Source organism: Heterocephalus glaber, unplaced genomic scaffold, assembly GCF_053883595.1.
Source record: "Heterocephalus glaber isolate CG9 unplaced genomic scaffold, H.glaber_assembly_v1.0 deba00001472, whole genome shotgun sequence".
Classification (NCBI taxonomy): Eukaryota; Metazoa; Chordata; class Mammalia; order Rodentia; family Bathyergidae; genus Heterocephalus; species Heterocephalus glaber.
This window is the reverse complement of record NW_028258315.1, coordinates 98,117,330-98,141,304: the sequence shown is the minus strand read 5'-3', so window position 1 is coordinate 98,141,304 and position 23,975 is coordinate 98,117,330. Positions and strand designations below refer to the sequence as shown.

General features: G+C 52.4%; 1 protein-coding gene across 1 annotated transcript in view; it reads left to right on the top strand.

Annotated features, from left to right (window-relative positions):
- Window positions 1-22,028: 22,028 nt before the first annotated feature.
- The window catches only part of Psmd6 (proteasome 26S subunit, non-ATPase 6), an 18,478-nt gene continuing 16,531 nt past the window's right edge, over window positions 22,029-23,975 (top strand). The window contains exons 1-2 of the mRNA XM_004871604.4: window positions 22,029-22,256; window positions 22,454-22,659. Coding sequence (XP_004871661.1) covers window positions 22,112-22,256; window positions 22,454-22,659 — 351 coding nt within the window. The 5' untranslated portion in view covers window positions 22,029-22,111. The remainder of the gene's footprint in view (window positions 22,257-22,453; window positions 22,660-23,975) is intronic.

Genomic DNA, 23,975 nt, shown 5'->3' with positions numbered 1-23,975 from the left:
CAGGGAGCGTTGTCTGGACCCATGGGGGCTGTGTGTGCTCCTTGGGTCTTGAGTGCCTGGGAGGGAACTGTAGGGCCTTAGTCCCTTCCTGCTCTGTCCTTTTGCTTCCTGGCCATGCGAGGAGCAGTTTTGTCAGCCTACAAGTTGCCACCACGATGTGCTGCGCCCCAAAGCCCACAGTCACCACGGGACCTCTCAATCCACTGTAACCCCTAAAACTGGGCCCAAAGGACCTTTCCTCTTATTGGGAATTAGCCCTGCTGTTTTGTCACAGACTCTGAAAGCTGACTGATGCAGCCAGTGGTGCTAACTACAGAGCAGTCTCTCTGCAGTCTGGGACGAGGGTCTAAGACTCCTGTGTGACCCTGTGGCCCCAGCTCCACCCTTTCCGGTGGGCCCTGCAGTGCTCGGTCCTGGCCTCCCTGTCCTGGTGCTGTCCTGTCTCAGTTCACTCTCCTGCTCCCCACACTGTGCTCAGCCTTAGCATCACAATGAAGCCTCCCTTACCTCGCCTCATCCTCAGTCCAGCCGACATCTCAATCAAGGAGGACCGTGACAAACCTGCAGATGCAGTGGCCCTGGCTCCATGTCCTCTGGCTGCCTCCTGCTCCAGAGTGCAGGTCGAGCACGTCCTCCCCACTGCAGCCCACACCTTTCCAGCCCCCCAGAGCCTGTGATTCCCCATCTTGTGAGAGCTCACTGTTGCGTCAGCTTGAGTAGGAAACGCCCAACTGCTTGGGTCAGCACGGGTCTGTCCCAAGAGACTGACCCGACCTCCCTTCCGGGAGAACGTTCCTAAGTCAGATTCGTGTGTAAGTCTGACAAAGTGAGGCTTACACACCTCTGGGACAAGAGCCATGCTTACTGCTTTGCGCTTCCTGGTGGTCCCTCCACATCACCATGCTTCTCCTGCTGCTTCCAGACCCCTGGGCTCTGACTGAGCGCTGTGCCGCTGAGCACCACCCCACCGCACAGTGAGCACAGGGCAGCACCACTGGGAAAGGGCCTGGCAGACACCGGAGCTACTTCCGAGATTTGTTTGCATCTATGAATGTCCCTAAGCCGGGACTTACTGTGCAGAAGACAGAAGAGCCGTCCTGGGCGTGAGCATCACCTGAGTGGAATGAAGGGAAACAAAGAAGCAAGGTGCTTCTGTTTCTGCAGAGGAGCTCCAGTCTGCACCTCTCCTTGGACGTTTTCTCCTGGCTTCCAGCGCAGACCCTTCAGCCTCCTGATAAGGACTCACACGGAGCAGGGCAACACGGACACTGCAGTGAGCTCCAGGCCTTCGACTGAATCCTTGGGATCTCAGAGTGCAGACAGCCCTTTCCACTCTCCACAGCTGGTTCTGCAGGCAGCCTTGTAAGCCAATCTTGTGAACCCTCACGTGTGTGCACACTGTATCGAGTGTGTTTCTCCACTGAGCACTGATACCCTCTAACTCTGTGAGCATCTGCTGCCTCTACACCTGCTCCTAGAGGAGCTGCCCATCTTACATTTTGGTTCAGGCCTCTTTGTCCCACGGTCAGGCACCCCTGTGCCCGGGACAGTGTGGTTGTGTACTGGGCTCCCAGTGCCCTTTGCTGGCCGCCCTGACCAGTGACGTCACTGTTAGAGGGAGCAAAGGCATAGCGAGTGGGTGGAGCAGCACTGGTGTGGTGTTCGCAGGCCAGCCTTGCTGCCTCCGAGCTGCCTGGCACCGGGGCTGGGTGAGAGGGAGCCACAAGGAGAAGGCAGGGACTAAGCCTTCATTTCTGTACCTGTGGGAGCTTGCTGGGTAGGCTCATCCCTCCTTGGCAGGAAGAAAACTGATGTTGGGTTTGTACGCAGAAGGTTTGTCGTATGACTTACACACACCTGTGGAAAAAGGAAAATATGAATTCAGGAGGCTTTGGCCATGAGTTTGGCTCATGATTTCAAGGTGCTAAATCATCGATTCCAAAACCTCAAGAATGATTATTACAGGCCAGGGGATTTAGCTCAGTGGTTTTACCGCCCGCCTGGCAAGTGCAGGGTCCTGAGTTCGATCCCCGGTACCAAAAAAAAAAAAAGAATGATTATTGCAGCATTGGGAGCCAGTTTCTCAGTCCAGTTGCTCTTCCTTTAGCCCTAAAGGGGCTCCTGTCCTTGCCGATGAAGCTTGGTTCCTTGCTGTCCTCATGGGGGCACCTTGCTGGGCTCAGATTTCTACTCTTCAGCCCAGCTTGGTCGAGCTCTCTCCTGCTCTTTGAGTTGTGTTCACTGTCCCCGAAGAAGTCTTTTCTCAGTTTTGCATTCTTTCTTCTATTTACACAGCTGCTGCCTCCCACAGACGGGCACAGAGACTGGCCACGGCCGTATCTCTAGCGCAGCCCGAGCAGCCCTGACCTGTAACATCCCCAGTACCCTTTCTGGTCTGCGGACATCCGGGTCCTGGAAGACTGGTTCTCCCGAAAGGCTTTTGGGCAGTTCCTGCGGACACCTAAGCTTTGTGCCCTGATGCCGAGTGGGCTGTCGAGCCAGATCTGGTGAGATTATCTCCGGTCGAGACTCAGCCTGACTACAGCCCACCCTCTCCCTTTGCTAGGAGAAGCTCCACTTCAAACCCATGTGGCCCCAGGACTGGGGAATTTCAGGAAGCTCTGGCTGTGATCAGCTGGAAAGACAGGCTTGACGGAGCATTTCAGGCCCATTATTCTCCCGTTTATAGGCAGCTGTGGGCCTGGTGGCTCTGAGTGGTTGCGAGCCACCTCCCTCCTAGTCCACACTGTGCCGCCGCTGTCTGCACCAGGCTGAGGACCCTGCTGGCCGGGGCAGCCCTGCACTCCAAACCAGGGGGACTTCTCGCTGTTTTTCTTTTGGCAGAATAGTAATATTTTTTATTTTATTGCCCTTGCTTTGCTGCTTCATTGCTGTTTTGGGGTAGGGAGGTCTGTCGGTGTTATGACACAATCCCTCTGGTTTGGATTTCTGCTCCGATTCATAGAGTGCTCTCACCTGCTTACCCCGTTAGAGATGGTGGGCCAGGGAGCAGGGAGCAGGGAGCATTCATTTGTCTGATTCACACCCTGGCCTTCTCTGGGCTGGTGCCTGTCTCTTTCCTGCCCTGGGTGCTGGCCAGCAGCAGCACCTGCACATCCCAGCCAGCCTGTGACGTTGGAACCCAGCAGAGACTCCAGGGCCCCTGTGGGGCTAAGCTGGGACATTCTGGGGGTGTGGTGTGCTAACTGCATTTCGGACTTAATGATATTTTCAAACAATTACAGTGGGTTCATCAAGATGTAACCCGAGCATTAATTCAAGGAGCACTGTGCATATGAGAACCAAGGCAGACTCAATAGGAGCCCTAGAATTTTCATCACAGTAATTCCTGTCTTTCGCTCTTTTACTTTCCAAGTTGGATGTCCCACTATGTGCACGGTTGTGTTCGTGGGTTCTCCCAATCAGGGCAGAACAGAGCAGCGCTAGAAACACACAGGGCCCATGCTGACACGTAGCTGCATCTTGCTTCATTTGTCTGAAGCAAATGTGATCGGTTTTCATTTTCTGTGACATTTATTCTTTCAGGGCGGGGCTACAGGGGAAGGGGCACTAGCTGCAAATATGACAAGGTTAGAGCACAGGGTCTGGTCTGAAGCATCGCATTCAGACAGCTGACATGCTGGGCTCACCAGTCGATATTATTGATGCAGCCAGGCCTCCAGTTGGAGTAATGTCTATAATAAGATCCAGCCCACCACAAAGTGGTGAGTTGGGGGTAGAACGTCTGCAGCCCATCTTCAGGGAGATACATTTTGGGAAAATGTTCTTAATCTTAAAAATAGAATTTGAAGAGTCTGTAGTCAGTAAGATGCTTCATTGGTTTCACATAGGAGGCAACACTGTTCGTAAGACTAATGGAACTATCTGAGGAAGCTTCGCTTCCATGGAGGCGGGGAGTGGCATGGGCCGGGGCTGAGAGGCCCTTCCGCCAAAAGCCCCAGCGTGAGCAGCCGCACTTAGCACACAGAGCTCATTTCTTCTCTTTGCCTGGTTCTTGTGCTGGCCTCCAAGCCAGGGAATTCCTAGTTGCAGAGTAAAGTGTCCCAGAGGGACGCTGCCGCAGGAGGGCCTGGCCCAGCCGGGCTTGGCCATCCACCCACACACTCCCTAGGCTAGCGTGTCCTGGCTGCCAGCTGCTGGAGCTGGGAGATGTTCAAGAGGAGGGCACGGGACACCAGAAAGGTGAGGGACTGCAGAGGCAGGAGGGACGGTGAGAAGACTTCCCCAGAAAGGCCGAGTCATCCCACAGAAGCAAGATTTAGGAGAGCAAGAAGAGGCGTGGAAGGAAGATCGAGGCTCTGACACAGAAAGCCTGGCAGCCTGGTTAAGTCCATGGCGCTTGAATGGAGAGGGAAAAGAAACGGGGAATGCGGCCGTAAGTTCATGTTCTGAACCCAGAAAGAAACCCTGAGAGGCGTTTCCAGCCTGTCGTCCCCGCCCATCCTGCAGGAGGCTTCCTGTGATTGCACCGCCCTGCTGCCGGGAGGCTTCAGGGACAGGGCCCCGAAAGACACCCACGGGAAAAGGCGCCCAGACCTGTTTCAGAAGGCGGCGGGAACGATGGGGTAAGGGTGCGCCAAGCGAGGCGGAGTGTGTCAGCCGGTGCGGCCGGGGAAACAGATTTAACGCAAGACACACACGCACGTGAGAACTTAGGAGACTGGCCGCCCACGGACGGCCTCCGCAGAGTCCGGCGAGGAAGAGAGCAAGCTCCGTGGGTGCGCTGCAGAGCCGGAGGGTCCAGTCGGCGGCCTGGAGCCCGCTGCAGTGTCCGCATGAGCCCGTTCAGGAGGCCGCAGGGCCTGGGTTGGAAGGCGAAGGTGCAGACTGGAGCTCTCTGGAGAAACGGAAGCAGCCTTCCTGTTTCCCTTTTATTCCATTTTGGAGACAGCCCTCCCTGGGATGCGTCTCCCACACCCAGAACTGCGCTGACCCAGTTCAGTTGTGCGTCTTCTACTCAAGTTGCCACAGTCAGGTAACTGTCGCAAGGAGTATTTTGAGGGAGATTAATGGGCAAGTGCCTTTTACTGTAACAAATTTCTAAATCATGTAAACATTCACTGTGTTTCAATGACACCACATATCCATGTGTGGACATACCGCACAGCGTCCAGATAGTGTGCATGGGTATTATGTTTTTATGGATCAGTTTTAAAAATAACTTTAAGAAAATAATGGGAGAAGGGGGAAACAGGGCACGTAGAGCAGGCACACTGCTCAGCACAGTTCCTCAGGCCAGTGGAGAGGGGTGAGGGAGCCCTGGGGTCACAGGGCCAGTCCTGGAGCAGGAGCCCAAGCGGAGTTCTGGTAGACCTGGCTGGCGGCCTGGGAACGCACTGGGACGTGCAGTCATCGAGGAGCTTTCCAAAGACTTGCTTTGTGGCTGGAAGGAGCTCTTCTGTCTGCTGCTTTCTGGTGAGAAGGTAAAGGCTTGATGCTCCGGCTGTCTCTTTGGCCCTGACCCAGCCCAGAGCGCCAGCTCGAGAGCCCCCTTGTGTGCGGTGCTTTTCTGCCTGGAGTGGGCAGGTGCGGGCTCGCACCCATGCTGCTTCTGCTCCAGGGACAGTCAGTGCTGTGTCACTAGGGCAGCCCGAAGGAGGACAGCAGCCACCTCACGTGGCGTCTATGGGCGTGTGACCTGGTCAAGGCCCAGGGCAGGCTGCCTGGTCCCCAGCCGCTCACTTGCCCTCTGTGTTGAGTGCGGGCTATTCGTGCCAGCTCCCCTGAGCCACCTCAGCCAGTCTTCACCCCGGCACCGGCCCAAAGGGTAGATTACTTGGGGTAAGAGCAGAGGGTTATTATTCCTTGCCTTTATTTTTTTCTATAATCCAATGGTGGAAATGTTATCTGGGATATGAACTATTGCCAGAGACTCCTGCAGTAAGTCTCTAGTCCCCACCTGCCCAGTCTGCGATGCAGGGCTGAGAAAAAAAAACACACTAAGAGACAGAACTAGGAGAGAGCAAGCGGGGGCCAGGGCGACCAGTGCTGGTGCAATCGAGAAAGGCCCTGGCCAGGCTCAGGCACTGACTTTTATTGGCAGTCAATTGGGGTAAAGGCAGCTACAAGTGGTTTCTATAGAAATTAAACAAGGCTCACAAAGGACAAGACAAAGCATTCTCAAATTAGGAACAGAATAGACAAAAATACATGGTGGTAATTAGAACACTGTCCTTCTATTCTGAAGGTTTTAGTTGTGGGAACAGAATTTGGGTGCAAGTTACCCTGACCTCGGCACGTAGGCTTTGGTCAGACTCACTTCTGTAAACCAGCCAGCTGTGGGGTTCACTCTTCACAGCCTGCCCTGGGCATAATCAAGATCACGGTCCTCTGCAAACTATAGGTAAAACACCAGCATTTTCCTCAGTGAAGTGTTCTGTCAGTGAAGCTCTCTTGACATCTCTGCCTCTCTTCGGAGAAATCCTATCACCGGGGATATGCCCCATAATCTGTGTTTTAGTCAGACTTTCGTCACTGTGACCAAATACCTGAGAAAACAACTTAAAGGGAGCAAAGACTTACTTTGGCTCACTGTTTCAGAGCTTTCAGCCCATGGCCAGCTGGGACATGGCAGTGGCCTGAGGTGAGGCAGAGCATCCTGACAGAAGGAAACTGTGCACCTCGTGGCAGCCAGAAGCAGCGGGAAAGGACGTTAGACAGAGGGGCCAGGGATGGACATGGTCCTCGGGGTCACAGTCCCACAGCTGCTCCCTTCCACAGGGCCCCACCCCGGGTGTCCATCCATTCCCAGTGATGCCATCGAATCACGATCTCATCAGTGGATCAACCACTGCTGAAGTTAGAGCCCTAGTAGCCCAATTACCTTTTGAGTTTCCCCTCTGGTCACAGGAGACTTTGCGGGGACATTTTGATCTAAGCCCCAATTGTACAAAGGGTAGGTGACATTGTTTAGAAGGACAGGTGATGTATACAGTCCTCTCGGTAAGAGTCATGATTAGTTTTTAACCTTATTTTTTTTTAAAGTTAGCATCAGCTTAAAGTAAGAAAGAAATTGGTGTATGCTATGGCATGGAAGAAAATCCTTAAAAATAATTCCCTGGTGGACCATTTTTAGTGGACACTAATTTTTGCTTCCAGCACACAGATCCATTCTTGAAGGTCCTAAGATTGTTGTTCTTCTGCAGGTTTTCTCTGTGGGCCAGGCTCTCAGGGTGCACCCTTCTCCTGGCGCTGCTTACGTAGCTCTGGATGCTCACAGAAGGACCAAGGAGGATGCTCCCTTGGAGAGGCGGGCTGTGTGAGGACAGAGAACGGCCACACAGCGTCTGACAAGTGTGCGGTGTCTGAGGCCGGGTCTGTGCAGTTATTTGACCAACTGAGGTCAGAAGTCATGTCGCGCTCCCCCAAACCCTGATCATTCAAAGCAGAGTATTTTTATTTGCATCAATTTCTGGTCCACATAAATGTGAAATGGGTCCGAAGTGTTGAAAGACAAAAGAGAGGCAGAGGTGCCGGGGCACGGGGCACGCCCAGCCCCAGGTGGATCCTTGACCCAAACCGAGAACCATGCACATGCGCGCGTGCATGCTGGCTTTCATTCAGAGTGTGAGCACATCCTCGATGCAAATAAGCAGAACACTGCCGGAGTTTCACAGGCATTATCCAGGAGATCAAGAAAGGCAACGGCGGGTAGTGCGTGCATCGGTGTTAGGAATCAAACCCCTCTCTGTGGTGGCATGAGCTGTCTGCAAACTGTGTCCGTCCCCGCTTTGCTTTGGCAGGAAATGGCGCTGTGCTTGGCTCGGTGACATTCTGTGACATGCGCCTCAAAGCTGTGCGATGGGCGGGGAGAATGTCACCGCCTGAGGACAGCCTGTCCCGGGCAGTGCGGTTGGCAGCTGAGGGATTCATCAGGACACAAACAGCGGCTCCACTGATCCGGGACGTGGCTTTCCAGGCGTCGGTGAGACCTGGGCTAGGGAGCTCCATGGTGCACCCAGATGGGAGGGAGACCTGGGCCCAGCCTGGGTGCAGGCAGGCAGGGAGGCGCTGAGTGTGTGGACAGCGGACCTCTTTAACGAGTGGCAGCTGTTCGTAAAGGTGCCCCGGAGCCACCAGGCCAAGCACACACCTAAATGGAATCCACTAATACCCTTGTTAAAAGGTTTTTGAGCTCAGTGGCAAATTGCTTCTGAGCAGACAAAATGCTCCATTTAAGGTTCATAATTGGAAAACGATTTATCAGCCTAATGATCGGGAGGGTGCTGGTTATGAGAAATGCCTGCCTTAAGACACGCACACGTTTGCATGCAGCTCGGAGCTGGGGAGGAGAGCAGGAAGGACTCTCTCTGGCTACAGACCGGACGTTCTTTGCGCTGGTGGTGCTGGTGAGCTCAGCCCCGAAGGCGAGCGGACACTGGCCCAGCCAAGAGCCTTGTGCCTAGGACCGGCACACGAGTGTGCACAGCCCGTCTCCGTGCACAGGTGTGCGAGGAGGTCCTGCAGGTGCAGGGGGAGGAGCGAAGGGCTCCACCGCAGGGGTCTCACCCAAGCCAGGACGAACGTGTGGCCAAGCGCTTGATGCCCTGGGACCCAGCCCTTGGGGGCCAGGGGAGCAGAGCCGCTCCGTTTCGGGGAGGTGAGGGGCAGGAGCCACCTGGCCCTGGTTCTGCTGCATTGAGCTGTGGGACAGAGGAGAGCCGGGGAGGAAGCCGTGGAGGGCAGGAGTTGCGCAGCTAATTTCTTCTCTCTCCCTTCTCCCAGCCTCTCTCTCCCTGCCCCTCCTGTGTGTAAATTCTTATTTTCCAACATAGAATAGCAACTTTTAACATTTATAGTAACAAATTTTATAACCCATATCGAGAGGAGTCAGTCATTATTATTACTTTTCTATTTGGTGGTACTGGGGATTGAGCCCAGGGCCTCTGTACTGAACCACTTCCCCAGCGCGTTTGCATTCTTCACTTGGAGACAGGGCCTGGCTAAGTGGCCGAGTCGCCCAGCCAGGGCGCAGCCTGGAACCCTCCCACCCCAGCCTCCCGGGTGCTGGTCTTACAGGCGCCTGCCACCTCCCCAGCTGTAAGTCCTGCTGTGAGGAGAGCGATGAGTGTGTCTGGCGTGACGTGTGGGAGCCCAGCAGCCCTGGAGGGTGTTGGCCTCGCCGCCTACCCTGGGTTCCGCCGTCAGCTGCCTCGGCCCGAAAGTCCTGCGCGTGCCCGCAGACCCTCGGCGGCGGCAGGCAGCAGTGCGGGGAGCCCTGCCGAGGCCCGGGCCGCGGAATCTCTGTGGGCCCAGAACCTCCAGACGGCCTCACGGTGGACCGGACCGCAGGACCTGGGACAGCTCGACGGGGAGGCGGAGTCCGAGCCGCCCACTCGTCCAGGGCAGGGCCGCCGGCTGCTGGGCGGAGCGGGCATCTGCCCCGCTGTCTGTTTGCTCTCCTCCCCAACGCCAGCTGTCCGCTGTCACTGCTCCGCAGCCCGCGCCTCCTCGAACCTTCTCCCTTCTCTCTCCGCCGAGCTGAGTGTCAGGCGGACGAGGTCTTCAGAGACCAGGCCCAGGGCTCCTGGGGAGGCAACTTGCGGGACAACAGTCCCCTGGTCATCCAGTAACTCCAATTCTCAAGGTGGCGTTTCCTGCTCCTGGGTGGGATGCGATGTGCACCAGGTAGCACGTGTGGGCTGCTCTCTGTCATGACGGCGAACCTTTGAGAGCTTTCGGGAACAGAAACAGCCCGCTGCGTGCCGTGGGTTCGCCAGCCCTGCTTGTGTGCAGGTCCTGTTCTCGGTAACAGCGCTCACCCGGCTCTGTGGCCTGGCTGTGCCCATTTAGGGATGGGGAACGAGAGGCATGGCGAGGCTGACGTCCCCACCGGTCGTAAACAGAGGGCCAGGACTGAAACACAGGCGGCCGGCCGCGCCTGTGCTCTTAACAGTTTGCTGTGTTGCTCCACAAAGCGGGCTGGGGAAGGCAGCCACCTGGGTAAGGAGCTGGACCGGGTGTGGAGCCCACGCACGCACCCACGCACGCACGCATGCACGCACACCTGGTTTCTGTGTGTGTTGACAACGTTATGGTTGTCCGGGCCTCGTAGCCCTGGGCCACCCCACCCGAGTCCACACCGGCTGAGTCAGGGGAGACTCTGGCTCTCCCTGCAGAGCACACAGGCTCAGGGGGGGTCCCCGGCGGGCCACACCAGGGCTGCCTCCTTCGGGAAGGTGTGGAGTGAAGGCCCGGGAGCAGGCCTGTCCTCAGCGGGGGCTGTCCCCTCAAGAAGGAAGTTACGGAAACGAGGCTTGACCCAGTCCACCCCGCATCCCTGAAGGACAAGGGGGTCAGCACCCAGGGTGCGGGGTGAGGACAGGCAGAAGGCAGCCTCTATGCCAGGGGAACCGGGAGACTCAGCGGTCTGCCAGTGCCCTGACCCTGGGGTCCTGGCCTCCAGGATGGTGGGGGTTGGATCTGTGAGGCCCAGCCGCTCTGTCCAAGTCCCGGGGAAGGGCTTCCAGGCCTGGGCTCCTGAAGCAGCCGGCTTGCTCACGGCCTGTCCCCGTCGGCATCCACGTCTTCCCGAGCAGGTCTTTCTGCTCCAGTGGCAGACAACAACGGAGCCCTCGTTGTCCTCCTCGGGACTGTGGATCGGACCCTGAAGGGAGAAAGGAGCGGTGGGTAGAAGTCAGCATGGCGACCGCACTCCCGGGAGACTGAACCTGTTGCTCATCACGCGTGGTTCACTGTGCACATTTCAGTATTTGAGTTCTGATCAGGCCCAAGGTCTGCGTTTGTTCCCTGCTGGATCTTGGTGCTGTAGCCTGTCACAGGGTTTCTTTACTGTTTGCCTCTGGATCCTGGCAGTGTCAGGTTTCTGTGTGAGAGGGGCACCACGGCTGGCTGAGCACCAGCAGTGCCTGTTGGAGGCAGGCAGCTCCCACACCCTGAGTTGGCCGCCTGGGTCTGCCTGGGGTTATTTCCAGTCTTCTTTAAACCTGTGTCTGACTTCACACCAGTACCCTGTGTAGGACTGCATAACTCTGTAATTGTAAAACTCCCCTAGCCCCAACTGCGATTGAATGTGAGTAAATAGATAAAGATGCTTCTTAGTTCCAGAGGACACTAGATAAGATCCGTATCAGCCATAATTATCCAACTCTTTGTTCGGGACACCACTATCTATAGAACAATCTACAAAGCATCTGCTGACTATCAGTACATGTCAGGCTAATTAACATACAAATGTAAGACCACTAAACCTTTGTTCCTTCTTCTGTAAATTTCTCCTGTTAACTCCCCTTCAAGCCCCTATAAAAAGAGCCTGGGACTCTGGACTACGCCTCTCTAAGCTACTTTGCTTTGGGAGTGCCGTCTGGCCAGACTAAGATCTGTTTCACTTTCCAACTTGTCCGGTGTGTTCCTTCCCGGGTGTTCTTCGCTGCAGTCAGCTCCTTGGAGCTTTTGGTAAGGCCCTTGGCCTTACATTCTGGAGGCACTGCTGGGATCCCTGGGTGTGCTTCACTACAGTCAGCTCCTCGGAGCCTTTGGTAAGGACAGCGGTCTTACACCTGACGCTTTGCTCACTGTAGTTTCATAAAGACTGCCACATGTGGGGGCTTGTGAACGTGCGCACACGCGGGGGGTGGGTAAAGGCTGCAGGCTTCATAGTTCATTCCTAAATACTTTGGTATGAAAGTTTTAAGAATAAGGACTTTTTCATACTTAAAATTTATCACAGCAAAGAAAATTAGTAATAATCCCCAAGTATTGCTTACTATACAGCCTATATTCAGACATCTCTATCAGCCCCAAAGCATTTAAGGCTATTTTAGGAAAAACATGTTTATGGTAGATCCTTTATCAGTATCTCCAACTTGTTTTTGATAGCTCAAATTTTGAAGCCTTTTTCCTTGGATTAGTTTTCATAACTTACAATATTACTAGGAATCTGTCCTAAGTATTAAAAACTGTTGCCTTAGGGTTGCTCATTAAATCCTCTTAAATTATTTCATCCACCCCTATATCTCTAGCTATTTCTCCTTTTGCCTTTCTAATCTTATCTATTTTTCTTTGAGCTCTCTTTTATTATCTTTCTCACTCATCTATCTCTCCTTATCAGAATCCTAAGTGATTTATCCATTTGTTAATCTTGCCAGGAAGCAGTGCTTGGATTTATGTCACGATAAATCCTGCTTGTGCTATTTGATTATATTTGAGTTTTGTGTTTATTTCACCTCTCTTCCTAGTTTATTTGGGTTTATTTTGTTGTTCTTTTTAGAAATGACAGCAGCAAGTCCTCTGCCTCTCTCCCTCTCTCTCTAAACTCTTCTCTGGGCTGGGTCTCATTGTGACTCAGCGGTGTGTATGCTGCACATTTCTTTTTATGGCTTCCTAGAAAAGTGATGAATTTTCCTTTGATTTCTTCTTTAATCCAAAGGTTTTCAGCTGCTACTTTTTAGTTTCTAAGTGGGTAAAATTTTTTGTCATTTTTATATCGCTTAGATCTAATTTTATTAGATTATGTATTAAAATTATAGATTATAAAACATCAATGCTTTTGAATGTTTAGTCTTAACTGAATTTATTTCCCTCTCTTATAATTACTTTTTATACATGTTCCTGGGCCCTTGAAAATAAGGTATATTTCCCCCATCCAATGGAGATAAGGTTCTATAAGCATGAATTACATTAAGTTTATTGATTACCTTTTTCATTCCTCTACATTCTTGCTTATTTTCTTAGCTGGATATGCTGTCAAAGGGAAATATCTCAAAGTATCTGATTATAATAGTAATTTTATAAGGCTCCTTTGGATTTCTCATAGTTTTTGCTTTATGCATTTAGCTTCTGGAGTCTGGGATTTAAAGGTTGTGTCTGTTACATTGTGTTAATAGATGTCAGGTTTGTGGTTAGAAAGTGCCCTCCTATGTTCTGTTGCTTGCTTGGGGAAGGCAGTGTGTATGTGTGGGGTGTGTGTGAAACCAGGGCCTTTGCACTGAGCTGCACCTCCCGGCCTGTTTTTTAGTTTTAGACGGGGTCTCACTAAGGTGCTCCATTGCCCAGGCTGGGCTTGAACTTGTGGTCCTGCTGCCTCGGGGATCGCAGCGTGTGCCGTCACACCCAGGCTGTTGATTGCTTTTTAAACACGTTTATATTTATTGGTACAGTGTCATTAGAATGTGATGCTTACACTCGAGGCAGGGCTGGTGCCTGTGCCTGACGCTCCTTTCTAGTCCCCTGCCGCCTGCCCTTCCCTCCTCTATCTCCTGGTCCCTCCCCATTTGCAAAGGTCCGTGTCCCTGCATCCTGTCACCTCCGCTTTGGATCTCCCTTTCATCTTCATCTGCTGCTGTCTCCAGCTCTGTCTTCTGGTTCCCTGGGTTGGTCCAGAGCCCTGACCCCTTCCTTGGGAGTGCATGTTGGACGGCCAGTTGGTTTGCTCCTGAACCTGGAGGGGACGCTGTCTTGGCCGGTTCAGGATCTGCCGCTGTTTCTCTCTCTTAGCTGTGTCGCCGGCATGTTTTCACCATCAGTGTGCAGGCGAGAAAGACGATGCTGTCTCCGTCCGTGTCTTGAGGATCTTGGAGGATGTCGTCGGGCACAGCGGTCACAATCCTGTGGGGTCTCCCAGCCCTGGCCCTCAGTGCTCCCTCAGGAGCCGGGGTAGTGAGAAGGGGCCTAGGAGGGGCTTTAGGTGCCTGGATCCCAGGAAGCCTGGGCCCTCCCCTCGCTAGCTAGCCGGGCTGCTTAAGCAAGGCTGCTGGGAGTCACCCCCGGAGGTGTGAGCGCTTCAGACTTCCAGATCTCTGGCTGACAAGAAATCCGTTGCATCATCTTAAAGAGATTAGGCGCTAAATTATCTTTCCCTGAAATAAAGCTTAATGTGTGGAAATCAGTCTCTATTTTTTAAACAAATAGGAGGAACACTAAAAGTTTTAGACAAAACTTTGGCTTGTCCATTGTCTGGAAATCTAGCAGCTGGCTGGCCTCCGAAAGGGAGAGAGGCCTGTTCCTCCGAGTGACAGGTGGCACACCCACGGCCTCGCCCGAGGAAACCCCACCAGCGACCAGCCCAGTGGATGAAAAGGCAGGCTGCACGAGAGAAACCATCCGCTTTTACTGTATGCCTTCCAAGGGTCTGTGCTCAGCGAGGGAAAAGAAAAGAATGTTCCTATAAACTAGTCGCAGGAACACACTAAAAACCACCAGGGAATTTATATTCTAATATTTCACTGATCAGAAGAAGGAAGCAGGAAGTCTTACAAGATTCGAGAAATAGTTGTCAACAGGATTGAGAAACCATTTTTTTTTCCTGCTTCCTATTAAAAGGAAAAAAAAGGAGGAAAGGGAGGAGGGGATAATTTGTGCAGCTGGGCTAGAATTCAGTATCCTATTTAAAACTTGTTTACTACAATGAAGTATACATAACAGCTTTTTTCTTTTATTTTGCTGTTTCTTGGAGGTCGGTGCAAGCTATCCTGCCTCAGCTCCCTGAGAGCTGGACTGCGGGTGTGGACCGCCACGTCTGGTTTTTCAAGCAAGTGTGCAATTCAGTGGCATTCGTGGCATTCAGGATTTTGTGCACCCATCAGTACTGTGTGTTTCAAAACGCGTCACCAGCTTCTCGGGAGCTCCGCGCCCGTGGTGCCCCTGCTCCGCCGTGCCCCAGTCTGTGTGCAGCTGCCCAGGGAGTCGCTCCGGACACTCGGGGGCCCGATGAGGGCGCTGCTAACCGGCGGTCCTGAGCTCTGGGGCCGCCAGGCGGAGCCGCAGCGCGGTGACAGCGAAGACCCTGCCTGGTACCGCCGGCCCTGCCGAAAGCCCGCCTGGCCGGAGCCGGGACTGGGACCCCAGGGCCCCTCGCTCAGACCCGGGGAGGCCGGCCCGCGGTCACAGCGCCCCCTCTGCTGGCGGCCGCCGGGACTGCACCCCGAGAGCGGCCGGAAGCGCAGCGCCGCCCTGGTCTCCCTGGGTTGGCCGGGCTGGCCGTTGTGTGATGTTCACGGCTGAATTTTCCCAAGGCCCACTTCTCTTTTTTACTTTTCCTTATTTTAAGAAAAACTAAAACAAAATTTCATAACAAAATGAGAATAACAATAGTTAACAGTGTGCGTGATTGTCTTCCCAAGTAGTTAGTTACTCCAGGATAAAAAGGTTCTTCCTTACAAAGAGGAAACAAACATAATAACACAAAATTTCTTTTCAATGAACCAAGAGAAACTAGGAGTATAAATGAAACGAATTAGCGTAACATTAAGTATTCTTGATACGGTGGGATGGGCCATGTAGGGAATGATCTGAACTTCCCCCTACTTCCTGTCTATCTCCTATTTTGCTCTTTATTTATATACATGTATTTTAATTTTCCATGTAAAAGAAACCACGAGCTATTCACCCGTGTGTCTGGCCTAACTCACTGGGCTCTGCTGAGTCCTGGCAGTTGATACAGTGCAGTTTCAATGTGTCCAAGGTTGTTTCTTCAACTCTGTAAGCAAGGAACGGCAGAGGCAGCCTTGCGAGGTAATGTACCACTGCGACTCAGGTCAAAGGCTGCAGAAGGCAGAGACTCGCTCTCCTTTGCTTTTCTTTCCCTTCCCTTCTTTTGTTGTGCTGGGATGGGTCCTAGGGCCCACACGTGCTAGGCAAGTGCTCTGTCACTGAGCTACAGCCCCACCCCTGAATGTATGTCTTTCATGGTGCCTCTGTCAGTCCTCTTTATTATTTCTGTTGCTAAATAGTACCCTTGGACTCCTGGAAATGGCTCCATATCAGCTTATAAAGATTTCCTTTCTTCTTTTTCACAGCTGCATACTGTTCCACAGTGTGTCAGGTACCATGTTTTATTCAGGCACTTTCCTGTATTTGAGCATCTGTGTTATTTAGATATTTTACAATGTCAAACGATGCCATAAGAGTAACTTCGTGTGTGTTTATTTTTGCATTGCTGGAGGTATACGTGCAGAGTAAGCTGCCAGAAAGAGAACGGCTGGTCAAACAGCAAATGTGTGGTCAGTTTTGTTAAAGTTTATCAAATTGTTTTTCCCAGGGGCAGAAAATCACTCTGAATCTGTAACTAGTATTTATTGTGAGGATAGCAAGAATGTGATTTCTAAAAGAAGACCAGAATGTTAGCCCCGTGGTTGCCCCTCAGGACTCAAGAAGCGGGGAGGTACAGAGGGAGGGAATGGAGGGGGCCCGAGGCCCTGAAAGGCTGGGAGGCTGCTTCCCTCGAGGGTCCACTGCCAGCGTGGTGGCCGCAGGGCCCCTGGGCCTCCTGGCTCAGCCCCGCCCGCTGCCTCGCTGGACCACTCCGTCCGTCCGTCCTCCTGCCCTTCGCGCCTGGCGGGCCGAGCCTGCGGCCTTGCTCTGGTGACTCAGCGGCCGCGCAGTGCTGGGGAGCGGTGTCCGTGTGTCCAGGCGTCCTGGTGTCCAGGTGTCCGTGTGTCCAGGTGTCCAGGTGTCCGTGTGTCCAGGCATCTGTGTGTCCACGTGTCTGTGTGTCCCCGTGTCCGTGTGTCCAGGTGTCCAGGCGTCCAGGTGTCCGTGTGTCCCCGCGTCCGCGTGTCCGTGTGTGCCTGCGTGTGCCCTGGCCTCCCTCGGGGGCTCCGTGCACTCCTCCAGTGGGGGGAAGCTGCAGCAGTCCCTGCCCCTCCCGGCCCCAGGACGCGGACCCCTCCCGGGCTCAGAAGGCAGAGTCGCCTGGGTCCGCACGCCCGGGTCCCGCACACCGGAGCAGCCTGGGTGCAGGTGCAAGAGGCGGGAGGGGATCGGCCAGGGCTCCTTCACCCGCGTCAGCCAAAAGGCCGGGAAGCCGGCAGGATTTCTTGACGAAGACGCCTGTTTCTGGAGTGGGGGGGCTTTGCAGAGCGAGCAGGTCAGATGCAGCCGCCGCCAGAGCCCAGAGGGTGGTCTGTCCAGTAGCGAGCTGTCAGCGGGCAAGGAGCTGCCTTGATAGGCGACCAGAAGGTAGGCGCCGCCTGCTGCGTGGGGAGGCTGAGGGGCTTGGCCTCGCGCTTGGCCTCTGGGTCACTTGTACCTGGGACAGTGACAAGTCACAGAAAAAGCGACCTGAGTTCGGTCCCCGCGATGGCCTCAATTCCGTTATGAATCTGCATGAGGACACACACCCGTCAAGGAGATGCACTGCAACAAGCGGCGAAGCTACTGCCCCCAATCCGGGATTGTTTATGAATCAAGGAGGAAGGCCCTGCAGAGAATGGACAGTATGATAAAGCAGGAAAGATATTTATTACGCACAAATGTGGAAAAATTCAACCTCACTAGTAACAGAAGAAATCCAAAGGGATAGCAACAATATTGTTGCTTGCATTGCTCACTGATACAAACATTTCGGCAGGGAGGGGTGTAGTGGCTTGGGCCTAGATGTCCCCCACAGCCTCATGCAGTCATAGGTGGGGCTTTTTCAGAGGTGGCTGGACCCAGGGTATGATGCTGGGATTAAGGTGGGGGTTGACTAAATCAGTCCATGGATTGGTTTGGCACCACCCTGATCCCTGTAGCCTAGATGCAGTGTAGAAGGGGCAGAGAGACGCTGTTAAGGTCCTGACATGGACTGTTTCTCCTCTGTGACACCCCTCTGCCATCCACCCTTCCTCGAGGCCAGCTGACTGGACTGAAAGCTCTACAAACTGTGAGCTAAATAAACCTTTCCTCCTTGAACTTTGGGCCTTGGGTATTTTGTCTCAGCAAGGAGAGAAGAAACTAAGACAGAATTTGGTACCAGGGAAGTGGGGTCATTGCTGTGGTGTTACCTGATCATGTGGTTCAGGAGCCTTTGGAGCTGTCTTGTGGGAAGAATTTGGAAAGGTTAGGAGATGCCGGCTGAAGAAGCAGCCCTGGAAAGCCTGAGGCTGTACTTCCTGTGAGGTTCTGGTCAGAGCTCAGAAGTCCAGAAGGCTGTTAGAAATGCTGCCGGTAAAGACCGGGCTTGGGAGGTTCCTGCTGGGAAGAAGGGCTGCACTGGCTGCTGGCCTCCAGGTAACGCATGATGTGGCCTGGCAGAAAGTTGGTTCACATCCAGAGACCGCCTGAGACTGAGGTTAAGGGCAACAGACTGACTAATCTTGCAAAAGAAATTTCAAGGCAGGCTAATGTTGAGGCGGTGGCATGGGTACTGTTGGGGGCTTTTCACCAGACTTATGTTGAGAATGAAGAGCAAAGAGCCCAGCAGAATGGTTTAAAAAGTTGTGAGGTTGGCCAGAAAGGAAGCTCCAATAAAGTTGCAGCCTGCAAAGATGGAACAGAGGAGCAATTGGTGGCTGAAAAGACTAGCAAGGAAAAGCCAAGTATTTCAGAAGACAACAGGAAAGATGGCCTGAGGACATCACGAGAACCAGCAGGACTCCAGCCTTTGTGGCCTCAGAGTTGCAAAGGTGAAAGATTTTGCTTTGAGAAGAGAGCCCCAGAGCACCACGTTCCAGTATGGGAGTGCCCTAGGAAAGTTGTTTCTTAGGATTTGGTTCATAGGCACTCAACCCCTTCAGCTGAGAGAGAAGGAAGCCTGGCTACAGCTACAGCTGGCAGCAGACCTTGGCATCATCCACGTGGCGCTGGTTTTAGGTGCATGCAGAATGCAGGAGTGGTGGGGTCAGGAAGGCTTCCACTCAGATTTCAGAAGGAGGCCTGGGAGGCCGGGCAGCGTGCCCCTTTGAAGGCAGTGGTAAAGCTATGAATGTGAAGCTAAAGGTTCTGTGGAGACCCCAGAAGTTTAAAGAAGCCAGGAATGTGGATCATCTGGGGAAAACTGCAAGGAGGGAGCAGAGCCGGCCCAAGAGAGAAGCCTTGGGAGCTACAACCACAACAGTGCCACAGGGGCAGAGCCACCCAAGGCTTTTGGAGTTCACAACTTGCCACAGATTGCCAGGGATGCTGGACATGGAACTACAGGACCTAACGTTTGCCCTGATGGACTTTGGACTTGCTTCGTTCCCATTCCTTTCTATCCCTTTGTTTGTACCTTTTGGAGTGGAAATGTGTATCTTGTTGGAAGTGTTTAACTTTCTTTTCATTTCTACAGGGGCTCACAGATAAGAGTCTGCCTTCAATCTCAGAGGAGACTTGGGACTTGGACTTCTCAGCAGTGCTGAAACCGTTGGGACTTTGGCAGCTCTTGGAGACAGACTAAGTGTCTTTTGCATAAAGGGATGTGCATGAGTCTTGGGGGCCAGGAGTGGGATGTTATGACTTGCATCTAGATGTGCCCCTAAAGCCTCATGCAGTCATAGGTGATGCTTTTTTGGAAGTGGCTGAATCTAGAGAGTGTGATTGATTCATGGTGCAGTGCTAGGCTTAAGGGTGCTGGGATTAAGGGTGGGTGATTACTGAATCAGTCCACTGACTGGTTTGGCACCTCCCTAATCCTGGTAGCCTGGAGACAATATAAGGAACAGAAAGAGGCTTGTCTTGTCCCTTGCTTGCTTTGCTACCTTCTGCCTGCCATGGACTGTTTCTCCTCTGCGATGCCTGTTTGCCGTGATGCCTTGCCTTGGATTATGGACTGAAACCTCTACAAACTGTGAGCTAAATACTTTTCCTCCTTTAGCTTGTGAGAGCATTCAGTATTTTGTCTCAGCAACAAGAAAAGTAACTTAAGACAAGGGGAGACGAGCTTCATGGGGTTCAGGATGTGCTGCCCCAAATAGAGCCCTTTGTCATCGGAGAAAGCTGCAGATGCAGGAAGGTGACTGTCATTTCCTCTCACCTTTCTCCCCTAAAGTAGGCTCTAAGTCGATCCTTACTGCTGAGTACGGATGCCCAGAAGGTGCCCTGCAAGGTCCCCTCACTCAGTACTACTGGGTCGAGTCCCCTGGGTGCAGTGATGCTAGTGCATCACTGCCTTTCTTTTCAGAATCGTCATGAACACGCACAGGGCTTCCTGTCACTCCTGTGGAACTTACCTTGAGCAAATCTGCTTGCTTTGCTCCTGTTCATCTGTCTTTTATTACAGGTGCATAAGCCATAAACCACGAAGTGAGTGAGGGAAGAATATTACTCTTTCTCCCCTATGGGCCCTCTATCTGTTCAATATTGGTGGACATGTAAACAGATACATCATTTATGAAAAAATAAACTGTATAATCCTTGCAGAATACATCAACATTCAAAATGTTAATGCCCTCTTATTTAGCAACTGCACTTCTTAAGAAATAATTACTCAAGTATGAAAATACAGATGCACATAGGTAATTACCACTGCAGTGTTCCTAAGAGTAAAAAAAATCAACAAGATCCAATTTAAGGGTTGATTAATGAGATTTCCCATTGCTGGGACAGAAAACCTGACACCTGAACCTTTCAGGAAGAGAGGTTTAATTTGGCTCATGGTTTCAGAGGGTTCAGTCCATGGTAGCCAGCTCCAAGGCTGGAGCATCATAGCAGAAGGACGTAGCACAGCAAAGTTGCTCACTGTTTGTGGTGGCTGGAAGCAGAGACCAGAGGAAGAGCCACAGAGGAGACCCGGGGCCAGATACAGTCCCTAGGTCACAGCCCATGACCCATCAGACACACCTAGAAATGTGCTTTATTAATCTGCCAGGCTTCTCTCAAGCCAATTGAGTTAACAATCAAGATTGAGCATCACGAACATAGATGGGTAAAATGTTGACACCTAACATAGTGGCATCCTATAGGTGAGTCTATATTTATTGAGATGGCAAGATGATCGCAGAACACGGTGGAATAAACAAAATAATTTAAAAATTTAGTTCACGTGTGGAATGCTCCTGTTAATATAGCTAGGTGACTTTTTATGAAGCTGCTTCTTAAAGGTGATTTCCCAAGACATAGGCTTTGAGTCTTTGTTACTGTATCTCTGGTGCCTGAATTAGTGCCTGGTAGTTTGTAATCACGCTATCATGTTTGCTGAATTAATAAATGAGAGACATTTAGAAAATTCTTCACCAAAGTTCAACAGTGGTGGAGTGCAAGTTATTTTTTCTTTGTTCTTTATATTTTTCTGTCATTTGAATTATCTTCAAGATGCTTACTTGATTTTTTACAAAATCATATATTTTAAAATGTAGCAATGCTTAGTGCCTGTGAGATGTGGGATTCCCAGCTATTTCAGTGGCTGATTCTACCCCTTTGGGTAACAATTTGACAGGAAATACTCCAAAATCACAAAACTCTTTCTTCCTTTGTGTACTATTCCTGCATGGAAACTCATGCTAAGAAAAACCCCCCTCAAAATGTAAAATGATTCCTGGTGCAAAGGTCTTCATAGGAGGAAAATAAGAACAGCGGCTCACCCGAGGTCCCTCCTAATGGAGGGAAGGGTAAAAGTAAATTTTGCTTGGTTTGTTAGATGGGGCTTTATGGGACCATTCCTGGTGCCGAAGCCTCTGGACCAGCAGGGACCGTTAACGGGCCTAAAAATCCTGGCGAGAAGGGCCTTGTGCCAGGACATGGGGACGCTGTGGGTTAAAGCTGTGGAATTCTGCTGCTTCCTTCCTGGGTGCGGGGAGAGTTGGATCTCAGAGCTATGGAGAGGGTTTTTTTTTTTTTCTGGTACTGGGGATCGAACTCGGGTCCTTGCGCTCGCACAGCAGGAGGCAGGACCACTGAGCCAAACCCCCCGCCACTGAGAGGGTTTTTATTTGGCCCCGCCATGTGGCTGTCGCATAGACACGCAAACCTCTTGGTGTCTGGGTTTTCCTAGTTACAAAATGGGCTAATGGTGCGACTTCCTAAGGGCTTTGAGAGAATTAAAATAAGGGGACTTGCCAATTGTGGCGGCTGTTTTTATCGTTGCTATTACACTGATTCTATCTTCAACATTTTAAAAGCTTGCCAGCTCCTATGAATTACTAACGTAATGACAAGTGAGAAATAGCTAAAAATAGGTTCTAGAACCCCGACTTTGAAGTTGGTCGCTCTGGGGCCGCGCAGCGCCTTGGGCGAGGTGAAACCGCTGGTGGCCACACGGGGGCGTAGGCACCCCGGCCGGCAGGAGGCGATTCCGGCAGTGTCCAGCAGGGGACGCTGCCGGCGGCGGCGGCCGGGGAGCGACCGGAAGCTGGGCCGGAGGTGGCCGGGAGCCCTCGCCGACTCCTCCCGCTTCCGGTGCCGCCGGTGGGGAGCCGCTCGCTGTCTGCCTCGCCTGGTCGCCGTCGCCGCCGCGATGCCGCTGGAGAACCTGGAGGAGGAGGGGCTGCCCAAGAACCCCGACCTGCGCATCGCGCAGCTGCGCTTCCTGCTGAGCCTGCCGGAGCACCGCGGGGACGCGGCGGTGCGCGCCGAGCTGATGGCGGCCGTGCGCGACAACGGTGAGCGCGGGTCCGCGGCCTGGGCGTCGGGCGGGCGGGTCTCGGTCTCGGTCTCGGCCTCGGCCTCGGCCTCGGCCTCCCGGCCCACGAGGGCGCCCGGACCCCAGGCTGTCCCGCTGGAGACCCCGCCGAGGGGACGCGGGACGCGGGACGCGGAGGGCGGGCGGCCTCCCGGACGGCCCTGCCTTTCTTTCCAGACATGGCGCCGTACTACGAGGCCTTGTGCAAGTCACTGGACTGGCAGGTGGACGTGGACCTGGTCGGCAAGATGAAGAAGGCGAACGAAGAAGAGTTGAAGCGCTTGGACGAGGAGCTGGAGGATGCGGAGAAGAACCTGGGGGAGAGCGAGATCCGAGACGCCATGATGGCGAGGGCCGAGTACCTCTGCCGGATAGGTGACAAGGTGAGCGGGCCGGGCGCCGGCGTCGCGTCGGTGACCTCCGGCGGGCGGCGGGCGTAGTAAAGAAGTAGTCGGCAGTCGCCTCCTGGGGCCCCGACCGCCGCTTTAGGCCACAGCCAGGTGGTCCTGCGCCTTCTCCTTAAAAGCGCTAGCACAGGCGGAGCGTTTTATCCACTTCTTGCGTTTGCAAAACTGGGATCATTCTCAGTAGGTCACTTCCGTTTCTTCCTGGGAAGCTCTGGTTGTGGTGCATTTTAAAAACTTACGGTAGCAGTGTTCTTCTTTGAAGCACCTAAAACAAATGTTGAAGTCGATCTTTCCTCCTTTTGTCTGAGGGTAACTTCTTTAGTTCTTTTTTTGTGCCTGTATGTGTGTATATGTCCTGAAGAAAATGGATAGGATTAAAAAACTCTTAAACGTGCCCAGAATCATACTGTGCTCATGTGGTCCCGTTTATTGTGTGTACCTGGCGTTGTATCTGAGAGGACTTCCCATGTCAGCACATGAAAATCTTGCCCATTCTGGTTAACTGCTGCCTTGTTAATATTCCAGTGTAGAATATGCCTTCTGTAGGATACGTGTGTATATGTCCTCTATAGTTCTCCAGCTGTTGATGGATATGAATGTTGTTTGGGCTGTTGGTGCTTTAACTGCTGCTGCAAAAAAGCGTGAGTATGTCTTCCTATGTGCGTGTGCTAGTATTTTTCTAGGGTACAGATTACCTGTGAAATGAACTGTGGAGGGTGATGAGCAGCTTTTGTTTTAACAAGTGTGGTCAGCTGTTTTGTGTGACATTCACCAGTCTGGGAGTTTTGTTTTTGACAGGGTCTCGCTATGTAGCCCAGGCTGGCCTCAAACTCACAGTGACCCTGCTGCCTTTGCCTCCTGTGTGCTGGAATTACAGGAGTCCTGGATCTTTAAAATTTTAAATTTAGTTGTGTAATAGTTAAGAGGATGGACATTAAATAGTCTTAATTTTAAGTGGTTATCTTTATGTAGATGTAGGATGATAGGGTGTCAGTACACAAAATTAAATAGTGTAGGTTGTTGGATTGGATTACCTGTTTATTTCCAGCCTGAGTAATCGTGGTTTACAGAACCTTCAGTTTCCTGATCTGTCAAACAGGGATAACGCTAGTTTCCACTTAATGACGACAAACATGAAGGCAAAGAGGTGAGGCTTATGCTTTTGCACAGACAAGTGTTTAAACGTTGTTACTTCAATTTAAAGCAAGTTTTTTTCTGTAATTACAACTTGAAGAAGATCACTGTCAAGATTTGGGAAATACAGGAAAGTGAAATTATTAATCTGCCTGCCT